Genomic DNA, 23068 nt, shown 5'->3' with positions numbered 1-23068 from the left:
GCACCTTATTCTCAAACACCCTTAATCTCTGTTCCTCTCTCCAAGTTTCACAACCATACAGAACAACCGGTAATATAACTGTTTTATAAATTCTAACTTTCAGATTTTTCGACAGCAGACTGGATGATAACACTTTCTCAACCGAATAATAACAAGCATTTCCCATATTTATTCTGTGTTTAATTTCCTCCCGAGTATCATTTATATTTGTTACTGTTGCTCCCAGATATTTGAACTTCTCCACCTCTTCAAAAGATAAATTTCCAATTTTTATATTTCCATTTCGTACAATATTCTCGTCACGAGACATAATCATATACTTTGTCTTTTTGGGAGTTACTTCCAAACCTATCTCTTTACTTTCTTCCAGTAAAATTCCCGTGTTTTCCCTAATCGTTTGTGGATTTTCTCCTAACATATTCATGTCATCCGCATACACAAGCAGCTGATGTAACCCATTCAATTCCAAACCCTCTCTGTTATTCTGGACTTTCCTAATGGCATACTCTAGAGCAAAGTTAAAAAGTAAAGGTGATAGTGATCTCTTTGCTTTAGCCCACAGTGAATTGGAAACGCATCTGACAGAAACTGACCTATACGAACTCTGCTGTACGTTTCACTGAGACACATTTTAATTAATCGAACTAGTTTCTTGGGAATACCAAATTCAATAAGAATATCATATAAAACTTCTCTCTTAACCGAATCATATGCCTTTTTGAAATCTATGAATAACTGATGCACTGTACCCTTATACTCCCATTTTTTCTCCATTATCTGTCGAATACAAAATATCTGGTCAATAGTTGATCTATTATACTATATTATAATGTAATATTAGGTTAGTCACACATAACATCAAGTGAGGTACAGATGAACCCCATCAGCTATTTTAGTTCTATACTTACTTACTGGCTTTTAAGGAACTCAGAGGTTCATTGCCGCCCTCACATAAGCCCACCATCGATCCCTATCCTGAGCAAGATTAATCCAGTCTCTGTCATCATATCCCCCTCCCTCAAAATCCATTTTTATATTATCATCCCATCTACGTCTCTATGTTCTATAATCACGTTAAATATTTAAATTTTAAGAATAAATGCGCCATAGTTGTATTATAAAGGTTTATAAACAATGTCATGAAGCTACAAGCCTCCAACAATTATGGCTATATTAGTTTATTTGGGGTGCATGTGCACCCCACTTGGTATGAGGAAGATTAAATGTCATTAGGTACTCTCGTCATGGCGAGGAAAAATTTCTCAGGAGCACGAGCTCTTTTGCTCAGTTTAGAAACTTTCTTGTATGAGTCGGAATAATAGTATTGCTATTCGTCCATTATATTTTAACACTTAGCGACTTATTACAATATTCTAATTATAAAATTATATTTCAGTTCAAGGATCTCATTAACTTAGGTGAGTGTATTAAACAATTGTGTATTAATTTACTAAATCTATATGACTTGATGGTGCTCGCTGGTAAATAGACTGATCAAAGACCTTATAATAAGGTATTAATCTTAACATAAGTAAAATTTTCACTGTCATTTAGAAAGAAATATACTCCATCTTATATAGTGTATGAATTCATCTGGGATCAGGCGTCGCATTTGTAGAAAATTTGGTAGCAAAGCTCATTGTCAACTCTGTGACAGACAAATGAATGAACTCTTGAGGAATGCAACACATATTCACATCTGCCCATTAGGTAAAAGACAGGCTGCTCCAGAACTAAACAACGTATATGGTCAACTTTAAAAACTGCTATGGTTATTTAGCGTCTGAACGATATAAAGGTAATAATGCCAGTGAAACGAGTCCAGGGTCCAGTGCTGAGAGTTACTCAGCATTTGCTCTTAATGGGTTGAGAGAAAACCCCGGAAAAAATCTCAACCAGGATTTGAGCCCAGACCCGTTCGTTTCACAGCCAGACATGCTAACCGTTACTCACAGCAGTGGCCATTTTACCGCAATAGAGGTCCAGGGCACATACATTACCAAATATGTTGTTCAGTTAACTGTCCGAAGACAGGTTGGAACCTCGTGACACCAAGTAACATCACTCATTAGGCAACTAATCCAGGAAATATTGGGTAAGGTTTACCAAATATATACATAGGCCTACCGGTATATTTTGGTGAATGTAGAGTATCCAACGCCCACTGAACGAATATTTCACTCTTATCACTGCCAATGTTGCGCTATAATCGTATATGCAAGGTAGGCTATAACAAAAACCTAAACTAACCAAACCTAACCTGTCAAAGAAGCCATAAGTTATACTAAATATGTGTAAAATTGGCCTATGTCTCTATAGTGGGCAGGACATAAGTAACATTGACCTTTACTTTTTGATACTTTTTAGTGTTTTACTATACCTGTTTTTTCCTAAAGATGAGACATAACATTAGCGCTGCGATAGGAAAAATAACTATCACATAGCTTGGGAGGCCTGTTGCTATGGTAACAACAGTTGAGTTGCCAAAGTTACAGTTCCCACATGGTGAGTGCTCAATAGCTCTCTTGGCGCCATTTGTTGTGAATACAATGTCACCTATTAATATGTTTCAGTCTCTGTCGATTTTTGTATTGCCTTATACTTTAGTGTCAATAAAATTGTCATTGAATGTATTAACGTCAGTTGATAACTTGCATCAGCTGATCGCGAGGTAGCCCAAATTGGCAACGTAGCATTGTTAAGTTCCAAGTATTGCCGCATAACTGTCATGTTCTACAATCTTTCGAAAAAAGAAACAGGTAGGTTATACCCCTGATCAGTACGACCAGTACTGTTGTTAAATAAATCGAGAGGTTGATAATGTAGAGTACTGTTACGCCGATTGTGAGTAGTCTCGTTTCTATTTCATTCCATAGATGGCAATACGGTAACAAGGTCCTCGATAGTGCTATCTTCGTGCTGTGCTCAGCTCTCAGCTGACTCAACGAGCGCAACGAAGTTTGTGAGCGCAGATACGAGCGAAAAAATGGAAACCATTTTCAACGATTACGCCCACACCAAATCTATACGTACGGTACTACGTGCAATTTTGGTACAATGAAGAACGTAATACAAGCTGAAACGTAAATACATTTGTGTGTTCCTAATATTAAGTCGTAGAAAATAAAATGTACTAAATCTATGGAAACCTTTATAAGACTGACCGTAAGGCAACTAACTCCGATCCCTTTTCCATTTTGAGAGAAGTGAATAATTTGTGTTAATGAGAAACTCTTCTAATTAATTTTTATTTGTACTACACAGGAACAGCCATTTGTTGTATTCTTATCAAAGCCATGAACTCGGACTTGCACTTCTGGTCATGGCCACTAAATAGATTTTCTAGTATTGATGCATAAACCATTACGATAGCGGGATAGAATTGGTCAAAAAGTTCAGTAGTTGTAAAAGTGACGTTTGTTACTTGTTCTAAAAGCGGTAATATTTTCTATAATTTCGGAAAGCTAGAAACTGTGCCCAAAACTATCCAATAATTGCTTATTATATTTATCAGTAACGCCGAGGATACAAAACTAGTATTTTGATTCTCGATTATTTCATGTTTTGGCAAATGACAATTCTATTACGAAATCCTGTGCAGTAAGTTTTTATTCGTATCAAATTCATATTTTAATTTTGGCGCGGATTTTTAAAATCGATATAACGTCGGTACATGAAAATAAAGCAGTATGGTTTACACTTTTAATCAATTAAACGAGACAAAGAACATATTTCGATATGCTAAAGAGTTCACAGCATAATAAATATTGCACATATAGAAGGCTGTGTATAACCTACTCATACAGTTTTAGGCTTTAACAGGTGTTTACCAAATATTAAGCGACAATTCGTGATTAATGTAAATATTACGTTTATCCATGTTACCTTCTTTACCTAAGAATATTACAAAGACTAGTAAATTCGTATTTTCTTATCGTACATTAGTCAAATCGTGAACATCCATATTGAACCCGGTGACCCTGGCGGCATCTATGGAAACCGAACCAACTGAACCAACGATTTTAGCCAATGGAATTACGAGCTCCAGGCCCATCATCCGGAGCTCACGTCCCCGAATGTGACATGGCGTCTGAGAAGGAAGTTTACTGTTAAATAGACGTTCATGTTGTTTTTATGACATTAAATCAACAAGAAGGCTGCAATAGGAGCCACACATCTTTTATAGACACTTGCATTGATGGTAATGCATGCAAGGAAACCTCAGAGGATTAGCGATGGGTACGCACTAAGCTCTTAAAACAGAAATCCGTAATCGTCTGACACAACCTCTTCGCCATATTCCGTAATTTGGATATGGAGGTCGACAGTTTAAATGCCAATTTTTGTGCTAAAATGTGTTTACTTTTAATAACATTGTACTTTGTATCGTTCTAGGTACTTCGAAAAACACCAAGCCCATCCGTATCAGGTAAACAACGCACGGAATCCAGCACTTCAAGAATTGAAACGGGCCTGTTGAAACAAATGACAATCACTGAAAAAGCACAGACCTTTATTTGGGGAAACATTGATTATTTTTATTTTTTAAACATACTGAAACATTCTGCATTGAAATTTTAATTGAAGGATTTAGAGAAATAGTTATTAACTGCAGAATTGTACAAAGCTTCACTTACATAAGTAGTCAGAATTTAAGCATTGTTTAGGGCATTTACCAACAACTAAACAGACAGATTTTTGTATGCATTTGTTAAATTTCTTGTTTTAAGTAGAGCAGTAGATAGCTTTTGACACTTAGGTAGCAATGACAGACAACTAAGGTATAAAAAAATATTTATTATTAATAAATTGGATTTTGCAGAATGTGTGTGATTCTAGACTATGAATGTAATCGCTACTATTTCAGAATTCAAAGTACAGCAGTTCAAAGGGAAACTATGATGGACGTTACAACCATGAAAGAATGCGGGACTCTCCCAATGGAAATTCCTATAGATCGGACAGCCCTGATTCACAAAGCCCACGGGACCGGAACTATCAAACTAAAAGTTCATATTTACAGAAAATTCGTGAGAAGGAGAGAGAAAACAGAGACTATAAAACCAGAGAGAAATATTCTGGTAAGAATTTATTACTTTTTTTTTTATTTCCATCACTTGAGTGATTACTCAGTGATTGCAGTGAGGGTGGATGTACCAAATAGTAATGCAATTCTGGTGAATAATAAGAAATTTATTATGGCATCACTATTATTAGTAGTACATGTATTTGTAATCTGAATATCATTGCAGGCCTCACTTCAGACTCTGAGTATAATGTACGTCATACAGTAATTCTAAAGACTGGGTTGTTCTATAAATATTTGTCAATAATTTGTTTCATTTACAGATTGCGATTTTACAGTTCGGACCACAGATTCACTCCCTTATTTGCAGTTTATATTGTGCATTAAAAGGCTTTACACAATTTATTTTTCTAGAACTTCCGTTAAAACTGGTTTTAAATTCATAAAAGTAGTGGGTAGGCCTAATTGGGTAGAAAATGCTTGTCAATATGTGGACATCATCGAGGATTAGAGACAGGTTAGGTTTGGTTTGTTCAAGTTTTTGGTATGCCTACCAAAAGGCGTATAATATAGAAGTCATATCAAAAACCTCAACACCAAAACTAAGCTGTCACTGATTCTCGATGTCCATGGTATTGATCAACGTTTTCTACCGAATTACCAAATAATTATTATATAATAATACCAATGGAACTTTACGAAGGAATTAGGGGATTGGTATTACAATAATGACTGTTTACTGATTACTGAAATCAGCTTTCGATACTTTGTCATTACTTAATTAGATTCGTTAAATTCGGTGCTATTGATTGATATGAATGTACAACTTCAATTCATATCATTATTGTAACATTTTTTTCTGATTTTGTACACGTGGAAATCGGTTGGTTGGAAAATGTTATCTTGTATTGTTTCGTGTTACTATCACACATTTAAAAAGTGCCATACTACCGAATGGTTCTCTTGATTTTTCATTTGTGCATGACTACTTACGTACGACTAAATGCAAAGACAATACTAAACATACTACTGTAATGAACTCGATAACCCTGTCACTAAATTTTAACAAATATAGCTTTCATGAGATGCTGTGAAGAAGAATGAGTGTTTGTCACAATAGAAACACCTGAACAATAAGTCGGACATTTTAACTTTTAATATTAGTGTTGTATTCTGAATGATTTACCAATATTAGGCCTATAATAGAACTTGAGGAATTTTTTAACAAAATTATGAGTTCAAGTTGCCCTTGACTTCATTAAAATATTATTTAAATAATCATTTTCGTTTGCACGTGAAATAATTACACATTCATTGAAGGAATATGTATTTGTAACATTTTTTTATAGTACAATTAAAGTTTCTGCTTGTTAAAACCAAACGTTCACGTTAGTTAAAATAAAATTACAACAACATGTTAATGGCACATAGATTATGTTGAATGAGCTATTTGTTTTGCATTAAAATTAATTAACTTAGGCCTATATGTTATTTTAGGGACATGCATATTAAAAGTGCAGTAAATATGCTTAATGAGGAACATATAGGTTAGAAATCTTCTTTTGTTTAGGTACGTAAATAAACAAATAAATGAACATAGCTTGATATAAAAAATAAGAATAAAAGGTATAATACTTACATATTTACAAAACACAGTTGAATTAGATTATGAATATTCTGTAAACTCTGTGACAAACATAGGATCTCAAGAACTGTTCTGAACATAATTACTCTTGTAGTATGTAGTAGCAAGTTAAATCACTTATAACTTCCGGCCAATGATTGTTTGTAAACATTGGGTTATAAATATACTTTAAATAAACACAGTCGTCTTACATTCGATATGAAATAGTTCTTTTTTCATATAGGGACAAAAAATAAACTATGAAGTGAGACAAAATCGTATAGCATCATCCAGAACGACTGTATTTGTAAATACAAATATAGAAGGTTGAGATTATGTTTTTCTTCTTATAGAGAAGCAAGAAAGAAGGTTGATATTTTGTGTCTTGAACTTTGGCCAAGTTATCAACCAGATGATTTTTAGAAATTATGTAAACCTCAAAACTGTGGCTGTAATATATATTTATAAGAGAATAAATAAAATAATAAATAAACTTAAAATGGATACTGGACAGAAAAAGAAAATAATAAATAATGGTTTACATTAAAAATTCGGTTTAGTGAGCATACTAGACAAGTTTCAGTAAGTGAGAACAAAATTTGCGGTTTTTTTTGTGGCTATTGGTATGTCATATTTTAAAATTCATTAAGGATAAAGGTATATCTTTATGGACCAAAAATTGAATTTTTTTTTTCTTTTCTTTCTGTGTAATACAATTTTCCCTTTCTTGTGATGAAAAAATTCTTAGATATCTCTAATATTGTCAGAAATATGCCCTTTAAATTGTTTGCATGTAATTTCATCTTTCTTTTTAAATCTATTTTTTGCCGCTTGTTTTCCAAAACTTACATTTGAAGAGTTCGCGGGAAAAACTATGAATGTCACAGTTTTGTTAAGGTTAATGTCATTATCTAATTCAGTGGATCAATACGAAATTTAATGTTGTTCTTATGAAAAATGGTAAAAAGGAGAATTATCACCACGAATACAGTAATTCTTTCCTTTATTTTCTATGGAAACAGCACTACATCTTGCAGTTACAGACTCAATTAGATCATTATCTAATCCTTAACAGAAATGTGACATTCATCGTTTTTCCCACGAACTCTTCGTTTATTTTCCCTGATAACTGGAAAAAAAAATAGATATTCTAATGAAACTTTAAATGGATACTGTGTGTTTTAGACTTTTTAGTAGCATAATGTAATAGAATCGTTGCTAGAGCATCTTATTTATTTTTAAGAAACATGGGTACCATAATATCACATAACTGTAGTCTACAATACAACCATTCACAAAACATTGTAGAAGTATTGTAGATCGTCCATAGATAGTAGCAGTAACTTGACTTCAAACTTCAGTATAGCAAAATTATGGACAAACGAGCTACTAAGTTATAGAGTGCAAAATTTGTATGGTTGTATTGTGGACCATAGTTGTGTGAAATTTTGGTAATGAAAATGTTAAAGTAATACATCATGTAATGATTTAAGTTCCCCCCAGAGATATGTAGGTTAGGCTAAAAGATTTTAGTTTATATTGTTCATGTAATTATTACAAACATTCTAAAGAAACAATCATTTAAAATTCATAGATTTGTGGAAAATATCAGGAAAATGCATGATGATTGCTCAGTTTCATCCAGAATTTTTGAAGTGAATTACTGTTAATTAGTGACAGTTCTTTGGAATAAAGGAGAAGGAATATATTGCAAGTATGCCAAATTTTATTTCACTGGGATTGAAAAATACTGAGTTGTAAAATATTAAATCACACTTGTTTTGTACAATTGGAAACCTGTACCTCCCCCCCCCCCCCAACACGAAAACAGTATTAAATGTATTTCTTTAAACAATTGTGCTTTGGTAACGTGTACTGTTGTACTTACCTTAGATATATACAATATTATTGGTGATATTTAGAAATGTTAATTTTATTTCAGTAGTGATTTTGAATAATTTCGAGGGAAAAATTGTTCCGGGGCTGGGCATAGTGATTTTGTTTACATATTACTTAGGCTAAGTTATGGGAGATTATGAATTCATTAAAGTGGGGTGAAATAGATTAAATATTGTGTTTATTATTTGTTAAAGCTGGAGTAACAGTTATCTAAATTGCTGTTCTTCCAAACTGTAAACTGATTGAAATTATTTGCTATTAAAAACAGAAATTGTTCAAATATAAAAAACGTTTAAACTTAAAACTTAAAAGTGTTAAAATTCTATTTAAAAAAGGTAATGTACCTTGGGTAACTGTACAGTACCATTTCAGAGTGATGTTTGCCTTAATCAGATGCTGGCAATCGACTTTTAAAAAGTTTGAGGTTTTAAAGTTTTTTATCCATAATTTTAACAGTAAATGTTGTAAAGTGAACTTCAAAAAGAAAGAGATTGTTATGTTCTGAAGTTGAATATTGAAGTCACAAAACTATGGTTGTTTTTCTTGAAGCTGAAAACTTAAGCAATAGTTACAAAAATTGTGTTTGTTATTTAAAGATAAGCATCGATATTCTTACATTCAAGTACAGAAGTTGAAATATATTGTGTTTTGATTTCACAGACTGCGCGAGATCACCAAAAGATAAACGGAGTCGGGAAAGTCGGGATTCAGAACACAGGACAAATCATGACAGGAGTAGCACAGAAGTAAGTTGCTTAATTTTTATTACTTCTTTGGTTTTTTGTGGTGTAGTTGTGTGCAAGGTTTTTCATAAGGAGATACAATTTTAAATATAAATATCGGAACTTTGTTTTAAACGATATTAAAAATTTAGTGTTAGTAATAGCACGTTAATATTTTTCAAATTACAAAGCGATTTTTAAAAACAAGACACAGTTTGATGTGGAAAATGATAGCTATCAGTACTTCTCTGCAGCACCTACTGTAGCGAATTGACAGATTTAAAAATATTACAATGCTCTCAGATTAAAAAAAAAAAACAGCAATTCATGCAATTAACTCAGATTATATGAAATCGCTCGAAATTATAGAAAGCCGATAACAGTGCAGTTTAAAATGTTAAAAAGTTTATAGTTAAAAAAACTCTCGAGGTAATTTATTAAACAACTTAGGCCCAGTTTTATAAATACGGTTAATCTAAAGATTATGTTAAACCTAAGTTAAACCTAACTGCGAGTTTAACTCAACATGCCGTATTACAGAATCTTGGTTAAGTTAAACCGTAGTGGAATACAATTGGTATTACTGCTAGGAAAGAAAAAAAGATGATCGCAGCCGTTTAATTACATTATTGATTTCAAATAACCGAGGCTCGTGGAGAATCTTCATTAAGAAACATCTTTGTTCTTCGATAACAGAGAGAGTATCATAAAAAAACCTATAGAGGACCAATATCGCGTACTTCAGTATGCTTGTCAGACTTAACCTCAAATAACGCAGGCTATCAACATTATACTCCCAAACACAATGCAACCAAACTGAACCTTGCATGACTATCCGCGAAGTATCTTAACTGAGTAATGAAGTAATAATATTAGTTTGCGTATTTTATGTGTTGTCTAGAATGTTTATGAAACAGAATTCAGTCAAACAATACAATTATTTTTATGAGTCTAGTAAAATTAGGTAATATTATTAGTGTGTTTCTTACCAGCAGACTGTCTGGCACACACAGTACAATGCTCAATAGGTTTATAGTAGATTTATGGACACCTTCGAAATCTTCCATCGTTTTCAGTACACCTACTATCAGAGGAAAAGTAGTGCAGCGTATCTAGTAATTGATGCAGAGATTCAATAGAATGTTTTCAAAAATAAAAAACAAATCATTTATCTTTTCAAATAATCTTTAAATTAAATCCCTAAAACATATGTTTTTGCACTTTTTCATTTTTCTGTTACATGTTGTATCCGAATTTCAATTTTTCGAAACAAGGTTAGGACTATAAAGCCTAATTTTGAAGGTTAGGACTGTCTGCTTCGAAAGCCTCAATCTGTTTAAAAATCATATTTATTTATGTTTCAAAGTGGTGCAATCTATTTCGAAAAATTCTTGGCCGCCGTGGTCATTCAGTAATATTGATCATTCACTTATCGTCACTCATAAGTTCTTGGAAAACATCTGCAATATCCATGTGTATTGCGGGAACCGCCATCTTGCACTGTTGAGCCTTTAACTGCAGTTTAAACGGAAGAGGACTGCCGATCAAGTTAAACTCAAGTTAACTCAAGATTAACTGGTAGTTAAGGTTTATAATACGAAGCACAACGAAAAACTTCAGTTTAAACTGAACGTAAGGTTTAAACGGTGTTTATAATACCGGCCCTTAGTGGCCATAACATTAAAACTACGTTTCTTTTTAGTCTGACAGTAGGTGTTTCAAGACAATAATTGATTATTTCAGAAAGATCCTATGTCCATCTTACTGTAGTTTCGAGAAAAGTGAAAAAAACTAGTTTTTCCTCAGAAGATATTTAGATAAGTTTGCAGTTAGCACCTGAGAGATATCAGTACAAACTAATACTCTAAATTTTTTCAGGGAAAGCAAAATTGTTTTTTACATTTTCCCCAAAACTATGTCAGATGGACATAGGGCCTTTCTGAAATAAATGATTCAGCTGTGTCTTGTTACATATTCATGGATATCGGATCTAATACAGTATAATGTTCATATAAGGCAGTGTTAATTCTTATCAGACACAAGTAGATATAAAAATTAATTACAGTTAAAATATTTTCAGAAGTAAATCAAAAGATGAGCCAGTTAAGATTCGAACAGCTTCTTTCTGCCAATAAAAGAATGTTACAAATTAAAAAAAAAGCATAATATACATTTTTAAGATATTCTTTAGGCACAAGCTGTTTCAAATGTTTTAATAAGTAAATCACTTTTGCCAAATGAATACAAATTGAGTTTATTTCAACATCCGAGTTTAATTTAGAATCAGTGAAATTTCTAAACGTTTAACAGTGGGTAAATTCTCAAATTAGTAGACTGTCGTAATGTAAATAAAATTTCTTGAGTTTTATCAGCATTTAAATTTAAAATATTAACTTGAAAGCACTTATTTACTTCGTTAAATGAGTCAGCCATAACAACTCTTAAGTCATTGACATTATTATCGTATACAGTGGTGTCCTCAGCAAATAGTACATACTGACATGAAATATTATATGATAAGTCATTAATCATGATTAAAAGCAGTGAATTGCTGAAAACAAATTCCGAAGTACGTCACTTAGCCTACAACTTTTTTTATTTTCAAATAACTACCATCAAAGTCTACTGATTGAAAACAATTAAATGTCTACAAAAATTTTTATAAAAACATTATAATTAACATTGAATATAAGTGCACTGTACAATATCTGGAAATGAAATTGCTTATCTGTTAGCCAATAAAGGTCGTGAAATAGCACAGTGAAACCAAGAACCTATCTTTTGTTTAATTAAAATCAGTTCTTTTATGTATTATAAATTTAATTGTTAGCATGTTCCACATTATAAAACTTGCCTCAATTGCATTAAATGGTTGGCATGTACGAGTTTGTCTCTCTGTCTTTTCTAATGGTTTTGAAAATTTTATTTAGTTTGCATGTATTATGCAGTGCTGTTAATATAACTTCGTCAGTTGAAAGCATTAGGTCAACATCAGTTTTCGTGGTTGTTCGGTTTTTTCTTCTCTTGATAGTCGGTGAATGTCGTATACCTCATTTCGTCAGTCATAGCCTATTTTATTATTTAGAAACAACTAAACCACCGTTTAAACACTCATGAAATGTACAAAAATTGGTTTGTGGATGGAATTTGTGCAGAACAGGTCTTTGGTAAGCAGTGTGTTCTGAGCTTAGGAACACTTATTTCCAGATGATTTTATAGCCAAAGGAACACACATCTCCAGATGATTTTATAGTCAGAGGAACATTTATCTCCAGATGATTTTACAGTCTGTCTCTAGCTGTTTATTAGTCAGTTTGTTTAGTTGACCTTGATTTCATTGATTCTGTACCGATTTCGTAAAAGTCTCGCTGTTCTGGACTTAATTCTATGCATAAAGCTGCTTCTACACTACCAAATTTTTCTTCCAATTCATTATTTTACAAGAAAACTTTTCAAAGATTGATCAGTGTTGAAAATTATTTGTTAAGGGAACTAGGTAGTCTGAGCATATGACTGTTGTAAGTGAAATAAGTGAAGAAATTTTGCTGTTATTCTTCAACTTTTGAATCTATCAATTTACAATTTTCACAGAATACACACAATAATTACAGGTATATTTCAGTATTTAGATTATCTTTCTATCTCGTATACTTGATTTTATAAACAATTTTAAACCCGAAAAATATTAATTAAATTTAAGTTAAAACATAGATAATTTAGGAACATTTTTCTCAAAACCTACTGGGTTTAGCAGGCCGAAATTTGGTATGGTCCTAATTCATATGGTAGTGAAGATTCATGGCCACATTCATATGGTTATCAAAATTATTATGGATTTCACAGCCAGAAAAGTATTAAAGAATATGAAAATTTTTAAATAATTTTTTTTTTTTCAGTATGGAAAATATTTTTTTTAATTGAACGAATACATATAATGTGATTAAAATGGCTGAAAATATAGTCAACTGCATTGGAAATATGCTTGAATTTTTAGGAACCTGTAATGCAAATATTTTCTGGGAAAAAATGTTCCTGAAATATCTATGTTTTTACCTTAAATTTAATTCATATTTTTCAGGTTAAAATTTTTTTTTTATAAAATCAAGTAAAAGACATAGAAAAATAATCTAAAAATCAAAATATACCTACAAATAATGTGTGAATGTTGTAGAAATTGTAAATTAATAGATTAAAAACTTGAAGACTAATAGCAAAATCTCTTCACTCATACACAACAGCCATATGCTCAGAATACCCAGTCCCCTTAAGGACTGTTTCGTGTTGCTAAAGATTTGACAAGATTTTAAAACATATGCTTCAAGTTCATTGTAACCTTTATATGCCTTCGTACCAAATATTACAATACAAATATGTAAATCCTTTGGAGAATAACTCTGCTATACAAAGCAGTATTTCTATTACTCAGTTGTACAGCACCCTGAAACAAAGACTATTATGATTGCATATTGTTTTAATACAAACTATTTATGATTAGCATTTTCGTAGGTTAGGTAAGAATCTTCTTCATTTAAAAAAAATCATATTGATAAACTTGAAATATCTACCTTGCAATTTTCTCGTACACATTTTTATTTGTTTTATTGCGATATTCCACAGAACCCATGGTGTACAGGCTAGAGTTGGGCAACACGATTCTTTTTCAGAAGTCGATTCCAACGATTTAATCACACATTACGAATCGATTCTAACGATTCGTTCACGATTCTTCTCAGTCTGCGATCTTAACTATTCTTTTGAATCGTCAACGAGTTTACGATTCTTCCCAGTCTGCAATTCCAACTATTCTTTTGAATCGTCGCAAGACACTTTCCTTTGCAAACTACGCGTAGAACAAAAATGTTCTACATCTCTCGCATAGATGGCATAAGAGGCAAGACATTGGATTGTCTCTTTCTCATTGGCTGGAACCATTCAGTATGACCTCCATTAGTCTACAAAATTACCCAAGATAATGTCTCTAAATTATAATTTATCAACTGAACCTTATTATGAAGTACATTTTTTGCATTACATCTCTATTTAACTGTGCAAATTTCAGGTTTGTGTTCATTATTTTCCATACTTAACAAATGCAGTACATATTTTGATTTCACTCTCGTTCGGGAGCATTCGACACGGTTCGGAAATGTCCGTTGACAGGTTACATCAAACAACTAATAGAATCGTGGGTTACGATACCATGCCGATTCCTCACTATTCTTTTGAACGACGATTCGTTACGATTCTTTTGAACGACGATTCATTGATACCACGAATCGATTTTTACAATTCTTTATTATTAGTCGTTCGAATGAACGATTCGTTCACGAATCGACCCAACTCTAGTACAGGCATAGGTTTAATTCATATAATTCAAGTAACTCACAACTTCTCTCAGCCAGGACACTATGTTTGTTGTAGTTCTTGGTGCCATAATATGTTCAAGTCCCATTGATCAATTCCTTCAAAGAATTGTCATGTTTTCGATTGACTAGAACATGTTCTTATTTACTTTCAAGACAATCAAAGACTTCATCAGGGGATTATCACGGACAAATTTTTAAAGGAGGATAGTATAAAAGCTGATTACCAATCTTCCTTCTCGGTGAATAATCATTGTCGATAATGCTTTGTATCATTGTTTACAAATTCACAAACTATCATTGGCATATGTTGTAAAATCATACATGATCTTTTGGCTTTGCAAGAATGATTTGGCGAAAGTATATGGAAGAATATATTTTATTGTACCCACTACAACCTAAAAAATAGAATTACAAAATTGATAGCACATAGATGGGCAGCTTAAACCTAATTGAATTGACTTGGATACAGTAAAAATTGTTGTATGGGAGAGGATGTTGCATGTGATTTAAATTATTAGAATTTAAATAATGTAGGAAGTAGAAATATAAAAATTGAAAATTTATCCTTTGAAGAGGTGGAAAAATTGAAAAACCTTGGAGCAACAGTAACAAATATAAATGACACTCAAGAGGATATTAAATGCCTGTTATTATTTCTTTGAGAAGCTTTTCTCAAAAACTTAAAGTTAGAATTTATGAAACGGTTATATTATAGATTGTTCTGTATGGTTGTGGAACTTCGACTCTCACAACAGAGGTTATGAGTGTTAGAGAATAAGGTGTTTAGGAAAATATTTGAGGCTAAGAGGGACGAAGTCACATAAGAATGGAGAAAGTTACACAATGCAGAACTGCACGCATTGTATTCGTCACCTAACATAATTAGGAACATTAAATCCAGACGTTTGAGATGATCAGGGCATGTAGCACATATGAGTGAATTAATAATGTATTTAGAGTGTTAGTTGAGAGACCTGAGGGAAAAACCCCTTTTGGGAGGCCGAGACATAGATGGGGAGGATAATATTCAAATAGATTTGAGGGAGTTGGGATATGATGGTAGGAACTGATTAGTGTTGCTCAGGATAGGGACCGATGGGGGGGGGGGCTTATGTGAGGGTGGCAATGAACTTCCGGGTTCTCTAAAAGCTATTTGTAGTTAAGTAAGAATTTAGACAGGGAAGGATTTTACAGGAATACTTAAGTGATAGAAAGACAATGCTAGCAAAAGGATTGACTCCTTTCAAAAGTGAGTGACAGTATTTTTATAATTGAAAATGCTGATGATAGTGATGGTGACAGAGATAGTGAGGACAATGACACAGAAAAACAGTATAGCTGTTAGAACACTGACAGTGACGAATATGTTAGTGATACAGAACTTGTTTAACTGTTGTCAGTGTGAAGTAATGTTTTAAACAGTTTTTAGTAGAGAGCAAAGTCATTGTAATAAACACGGGCACTTCCATTAACTACAGGATCACATTCATATCATGTCTTGAAATTAGAGCTGGATGACCAACTTCTAATTACAAAAATACAGGAGACTTGGTCACGACAAATTATAGTGCAATTTTTTGAGGTGTGAAGTCAGGATTCATTGATGGAATGGTTTATATTGAGTAATATCTATACATTACATCACAAAATTGAGTACAATAATATTTTTAAATATGCATGTTTCTTAATTTTTAACTTTACTTTATCATAAAGGGAATACAGTTTGTTGCAAAGAATCTGTTTTGAGATATTTACGGAAATTCATGTTTTTGAGCATCCTTGATCCCGAAAAGAGTGATGTCAGACATATTATGTGTCTGTATAGTAATATGTAATGAAATATTGGTCAGATTTTGCTCATATTTTATCCATGAATAATATCTGGAATAATAAATATAAAATACAGGAATCTTTAGTAAAACATTATTTAAAATTAGAAATACCCAACAATGATACAGTACAAATTAAATGTAACAATTTTTTCGTGTATTTTTTTTATATATGTGGAATAAATTGACAAATGAATATTATGTACTAAGAGAAATTGTTATTTACGTAAAAATTACTTCAAATTTATGTTGCTTTTTCACTCTACAGTTCTACTCTCCCAGGTGCTAGGACTGTGTATATAGTTCCTTAAAAAATTGCTGGTCACTGATTTAAACCTTCCTTGTTTTGCATTCCTGCAGTAGCAGTTGGTTTATAATGATCTGATTAACAGTACTGCAAGATTATGCTTGTACTGGGTTGCAAGAAAACAATAAGTTATTAACAAATCCTTTAATGTTAATGGTGCCATAAAATTATACAGCATTGCTTAAATGACATTTAATGGACTTATCATTCCATTAGCCATTATTTAACGTTCTATTTTCAGCAATCCAATATATACTGACTATGGTCATATACATTCTACGAGAGATTATATCATTGTAATTGTCTAATTGAATACAGAATGTCCATAAGCATGTCCTTAGATAGTCTACACCGACTTAAAACAGTATTGTCTTATGATTCTATTAGATGTAATCGTGCAGTTTGACATTGATAAAAGATCGATTGTTTTGGAACATTATAATCGCCAGTTTTTCCAATAAATGTTCATATTGTTTTTCTATAGTTGACTGTCTACTAATAAATGAGTAAATAACCTCATTTGTTTTTTTGTGAACATACAATTTCTGCATACGTATATGACATTGATTTGCTGTAATTTGTCTTATCACTTATTCTCAAATGCGAATTTGTTTCCAAACCAGCCTTGAAACACAAGGAGTCCAATCTTTCCTTTTTATTTTCGGAAGGTGGTAGTTTATTTAGAGCTTAATGACAAAGTATAAAATGTCTAGAGGGCCAAAATGAGATGTAAAAGTTACACAACGTTTTAGTAAACCATTAATGTTGATGTTCTTGCATCTCTATATTATTGGTACTTACACAACTGTTAAGGGTTAAAGAACAACACAATTATTTAAACATCATCACTCGCGAGGCAACTAAGCCAGGAGATAATGGAGTATGGTGACCAGATTCTTTCCCTTTCCATTGCATACATCACTGACTAGTAACGTGTTACACTAATCAGACTTCAGATGACCCATATCATCAAGTGAGATGTACTGTCTGATAACAGATGTTTCAGCCAGAACCTCAATCAGAGGATAATTTAGATGATAATCAAATTAAATTGTATTAAATAAGATGGTTAGTAGAAATGACAGACCAAGATGATGATAATCGAATCTCCACTGTAATTTCTAAGAAGAACTCTACCATTAAAGATATTACCAGTCCGAAATTTCGGGTAATCCAAACCAAAATTCCGAAATAGAAAAGATTTTTAAATTTCTATACTTAAGAGAGTTAAAGATGAAGAATATTCAATATTTGGTAACGAAAGTTGGTTTTACTATGTTTTTTAAGAAATTAAAATCCAGTATGGTGTTTAAGAAACGTAATTACACTACTCATAGAGGAGAAAAAGTTTCTAAACATAATAATTTTTTGGTTACCTATACATCAGTTCATTATTAATGTCAACTCATTAGACTTATTTGTACTGTGACTTTACAAAATATGTTGTTTTCTCTTATGCAATGAGGTGAGTCTGTCTGATGAGGCAATATTATCCCATCTCATGAACATTACTATTGTTCCAGTAATGATTTTGGATATGGTAATCTGAAAATTTTCTAAATCGACCAGGTCACAGTCGCAATTAGTTAGGATTAGTGCCTCACGAGTATTGCTTTATTGGTGTCACTAGGTTCCGACCATTTTTGGGCTACCTAGTAAACATACATAACATAAATCATCTAAATTCTAATTTTTGTTTCTGTCAGGTCATGTACTGGTACATTTCCCCTGGATGATTAGTATTCACACAATTTCGAGCATTCAGTCAAGTGCCCGAGTGTTTCGTAGTGAATCATATTGATCTGCGAAGTTTGTTGATTGTTTGCAGCTGAAGTGGTTGTGGGGTTCTGCTGTGCTAGTTGTGAGCTTCATATTGCATAATTCATGTCAGATTGTCTGAATTTACGATACAATAAAAATTGATTTTAATGGATACTTAAAAATGACATTAATATGGCATCAGCCGCTGCTCATTATTCACCACATTTCAGCCTTGTGATTCATCACTAATTGTGCGAGTAAGTGAAAAGGCACATGTAGTGATACATTACTATTGCAGTTATGAATCTTTGAGCTTTCACTCACCTTTACTGTTTTATAATTGACTAGCTAAAAGCACCCGGCGTTGCACGGGTTTTCCTTTCTGCTTCTGTTTTTAATCAAACTGCTTATTACATTTTCGGAAATCTCGGAAACCTAACTACAGACAATCAAACATTATCTTTACTAAGCTAAGATTAAGCTTTACTTAACGTCACTTACATGAATTGATGAACTCCTTAGCGAAATGCCTGCCAGCGTTAACTCAATTTAAAACAGTTGTAAATCAGGCACCGAAAAGAAAACATATCCTGTGTCTGACGTTCAAAGCTTTTTTTTTTTTTTAAATTTTTATATTTATTTGTTTTTATTTATTTATTCTGGTATAGTTAAGGCCATTAGGCATTCTCTTCCACATCGCCAGAAATACAAATAAAATTATAGAAAAATCAAACTATGAACAAAGTAAAACCCTACGAAAATATGATTCCTTTTCCCCTTTCTGATCAGTTTCAGTATCAAATCAATATGTACATATATAATTTAATTTATATTGGAAGATTTTTTACCCCTTGACCGCTGTACACCCACTTATATCATACCCAGTTTTTTTTATAAATATGACTTGGGAAACTATATCTCACAAATTCAGAACATATTATATTAATTCTTATTTTATACAAAGAATACAGATACAATATAAACTTGCAATAAGTCTTTTTTAACATAAAGACTAATATTCTGAGAGACGTATAGGCTTGATGGTATCTGAGAAATTAAGAGATTGTTATTTCCACAACACATAACATACTACATTTGCGTGATTATACAGATTACATAAAATTCACAGATGTCTGTGGTGGCATGATGAATTTTATTACTTGGTACTTTCGTATATTTTTAAGTTCTGTCGAATTGATATTTAATAGCAGAATGAAGGAAAGAACAAAAATAACATGTATCCATGCTGCACCTGCAGTAGGAACTGTAGGTGCATGATTAAAAGTCCATTAAGAATTCTGCTTACCAGATATGACTTCAATTGATCAAGTTTCATAAGATTATTCTGTATACCACAAACTTGGTGTGGCAGTAGTAGTAAAGATGCTTCCAACTGGAGCCATTATTCATTGTCGCAATTAAATATGAACGAAAAATTGCCTAGGATTTCTAGCATTATGTATCGGGAATTGGTAGCATACCCCCTTCAGTAGCAAAAAGTTCAGATTTCTTTCTGTTCGAAAAATTCGTGAGCCTCAGCTGGATTTGAACCCATGCCATTCGAGAGGTAAACATAGTAACCATTAGATCATGTTAGCATAGGACCACTCAGATTTTTTCTCCTCCCAGAGAAAAAACTTCACATTCTTTCTGCCTGATCATCACCCTCAATTGGATTTGAACCCATGACACTTGAGAGACAAGTATGATAACCCTGAGACTTGATTTGTTTGTTTTTAAATAACCTGTCGAAATTGTTTGATTTGCAGTGTTATTTTATTACTGATATGATAATTATTTTAAATTGCCTGATTTCAGTTATATATACAATATAATAAAATACATTATGGTCTTAGTACATTTATGTGTAACTAAAAATGTTAACGTTAAATGCTAAAGAAAGCTTTTCATTATTGAGGTAAATTGAAGAGAGAAGTGTTGACGTCCTTGAATGACATTCGTATTCTGAATCAGGTTCGACAAGCCAAGAAATTGTTCTCCATAAAACTTCGAACAATTCAGAAGGGAGTAAAATCGTTTTATTGCAGCAGTAACTGATAAGAACATTGTTATTGGATTTCATTGATATTGAACGTTGCTGTTGAATAGCTCATTACGAGTTCTTTCTCGACTTCAGTTCGCATTGGATATATGTAGGCACCTCAGTTTTAAAACATTTCGAACTTCAAGGGCTGAATGTCAATGCCATGTTTGGTAAGGTGAGTGTCATTCATAACTGTTAATGGGAGTGAAGCAAGAGCTGGTGTTATTTTGTTTCTTCCTCGTGGTTGCTATAAATTTTTATCTATTGAAAGTATTATTTTGTTTCGTAATTTCTAACAGTATGTCCCTTTCTTAAATTTGAACTATTAATTTTTAAAGAATTTTAGTCAATGGGCGCAAATAGCTGTAGCAGCTGACTCACCATTTAAATTTATTATTGTCATCATTGTTACCATATCATTATTGTCCATTAGAAATAGCTGTTATTTTACTGAATTTCGAATCTGTATTATTGCTAATGGCTAACATGCATGAATTTTATTTTCCATAAAAAGGACCCTTGTGGCTAGTATGAAATATGATAGTCTCATGATATGTACAGTAAAACTTGTGTTATATGTTTCGCACTTACACATTTTTCACATTTATTCCTTTCTTTTTTTTAAATCATTGCAAAATTCCTATACTTTCCATGTTAATTTATTTTGGTTATACATTTTTCGTTTATTCGTTTTTTACACTTACACGATCATATTTTAATTCCTAGAAGATACAAAACGTCATTTATACGTTCTAAATCAATTTTACTCGTAATTAGGTTTGCCCTGAAAATGTAAGAACGCGAAAATATGGTATACACTCATTAAGATCTGGCCCACTTTGAAATTCGTGTTCATTCAAAGCTATCCACATTTTCCTCCAACAATCTTGTGACCTTTAATGATGCTATTACTGCTCAAGAAACAGTGAAACGTTTCCTAATACACAGTGATGTAACTGAATAAATTATGAAATAGTTTTCATAATTTGAGGACATGGTTTATTCCTTAGGAGCAAGCATTCCAAAATAACTGACTTTTTTTTTTTTGTAAACTAATTGCATAATTATTATTAAATTAAGATTACTCAAGGAACAGGGTTTGCTAATTTCAAGTTTTCTGGATTGGTATTTGAAATGTAATATATCAATGTATCAGCCAGGTTTAGATCAAGCTAAGATTTCTTACAAATAATCGTACGTGCTTCAAAAATGCATTAAAAATGAGTACTGTATTATAGAGTAAAAGGGGGCTTAACTATGGAGTTACAAATTTCTCTTTAGAAAATTTTACTAATTGGATTAATTCATTTTTCCTGTATAATTTTCAAATTTGTCGGCCTGGGTAATGTAATTGGTATAACGCTGACCTTCTGTACTCGAGGTTGCGGGTTCGATCCCGCCCCAGGTCGATGGCATTTAAGTGTGCTTAAATGCGACAGGTTCATGTCAGTAGATTTACTGGCATGTAAAAGAATTCTTGCAGCACAAATTTCCAGCACACCGGCGACTGATATAACCTCTGCAGTTGCGAGCATCATTAAATAAACCATAATTGAAAAAGGAAAATTTCAAATTATATTTCGGTTGTTATTAGATGTCATTTCAATTTTACATTTTTCTCACTTTTTTTAGATTCTCATATAAAAAGTAAAATGAAGTTCCACTGGTAAAATATTTTATGAGGCTCTGAAGAAAAAATTCATAACTGAAATGACATTTAACAACATCCGAAATATCATTATATAATATCATGTGTTTAATTTATAAAATACTATAACCATTTTTTAACGAATCTCTGAAGGATTACTTTTCTTTTCCTTAACTAGGGGTTTTCCTTAAAAGGGGGTTTACATAAAATGGGAGGAAAGGCTAAAATAACTAGTACTAACGTGTGTTATATACCAAACGTTATAATCATGAATTAGACTTAATTATTATTATTTACAATAAATTTCATTATAATAATCCCTAACTCTTCAAATGGTGAGGCACAAATGTTTTTTTCATTTGGTTGAACCCGAACCACACTGAAACTAAATTTTGAAAATTTCTTCTTTCTTCTTCATTGTCCATAATGAAGTAATGCTTATTGCCATATGCAGTAGTGTTATTTGAGAATTAGCCTCGACATCCCTTATTTTCACTATCTGTGTGATAGTTCATTTCTTCCATTTAGTCACTATTATAATGATGCATAAACAGCATAAATTAACAAAAAAAAAAAAAAAAGCTTGGAAACAGTATCTACAGAACTTGCAAGAACAAAGCAAGTAAAGCAACCCCTCTGTGAAAGCAACACAAAGCTAGACCATAAAGAATAACGCCACCACATGGTGCTATATTGCTGTTGATTGAGATGTATTATCGAATATGTCGGTACTATTGAAAGTAAAGTCATTATTTCAGGCTTCATTATGATAAAATTCACTTGAGAAGTATTCGTTAGAAAAGCAGAATTTTCGTTAAATTGGGTTTCCTTAAAAGCGGGAA

At 32.3% G+C, this 23068-nt stretch overlaps 1 protein-coding gene across 3 annotated transcripts in view; it reads left to right on the top strand.

Annotated features, from left to right (window-relative positions):
- The first annotated feature begins 3042 nt into the window (after positions 1 to 3042).
- The window catches only part of wcy (WW domain-containing adapter protein with coiled-coil wacky), a 57327-nt gene continuing 37301 nt past the window's right edge, over positions 3043 to 23068 (top strand). For 2 of the 3 annotated variants that reach the window (XM_069841593.1, XM_069841450.1), the window contains exons 1-4: positions 3344 to 4239; positions 4396 to 4429; positions 4868 to 5081; positions 9210 to 9295. In XM_069841593.1, the coding sequence (XP_069697694.1) occupies positions 4199 to 4239; positions 4396 to 4429; positions 4868 to 5081; positions 9210 to 9295 (375 nt within the window). In that variant the 5' untranslated portion in view covers positions 3344 to 4198. Of the gene's footprint in view, positions 3084 to 3343; positions 4240 to 4395; positions 4430 to 4867; positions 5082 to 9209; positions 9296 to 23068 lie in introns of those variants that run through there. The other variant, XM_069841521.1, reaches the window with a different exon arrangement.

Source organism: Periplaneta americana, chromosome 1, assembly GCF_040183065.1.
Source record: "Periplaneta americana isolate PAMFEO1 chromosome 1, P.americana_PAMFEO1_priV1, whole genome shotgun sequence".
Lineage (NCBI taxonomy): Eukaryota > Metazoa > Arthropoda > Insecta > Blattodea > Blattidae > Periplaneta > Periplaneta americana.
The sequence above is the reverse complement of the archived record's forward strand: the minus strand, read 5'-3'. Positions and strand labels throughout refer to the sequence as shown.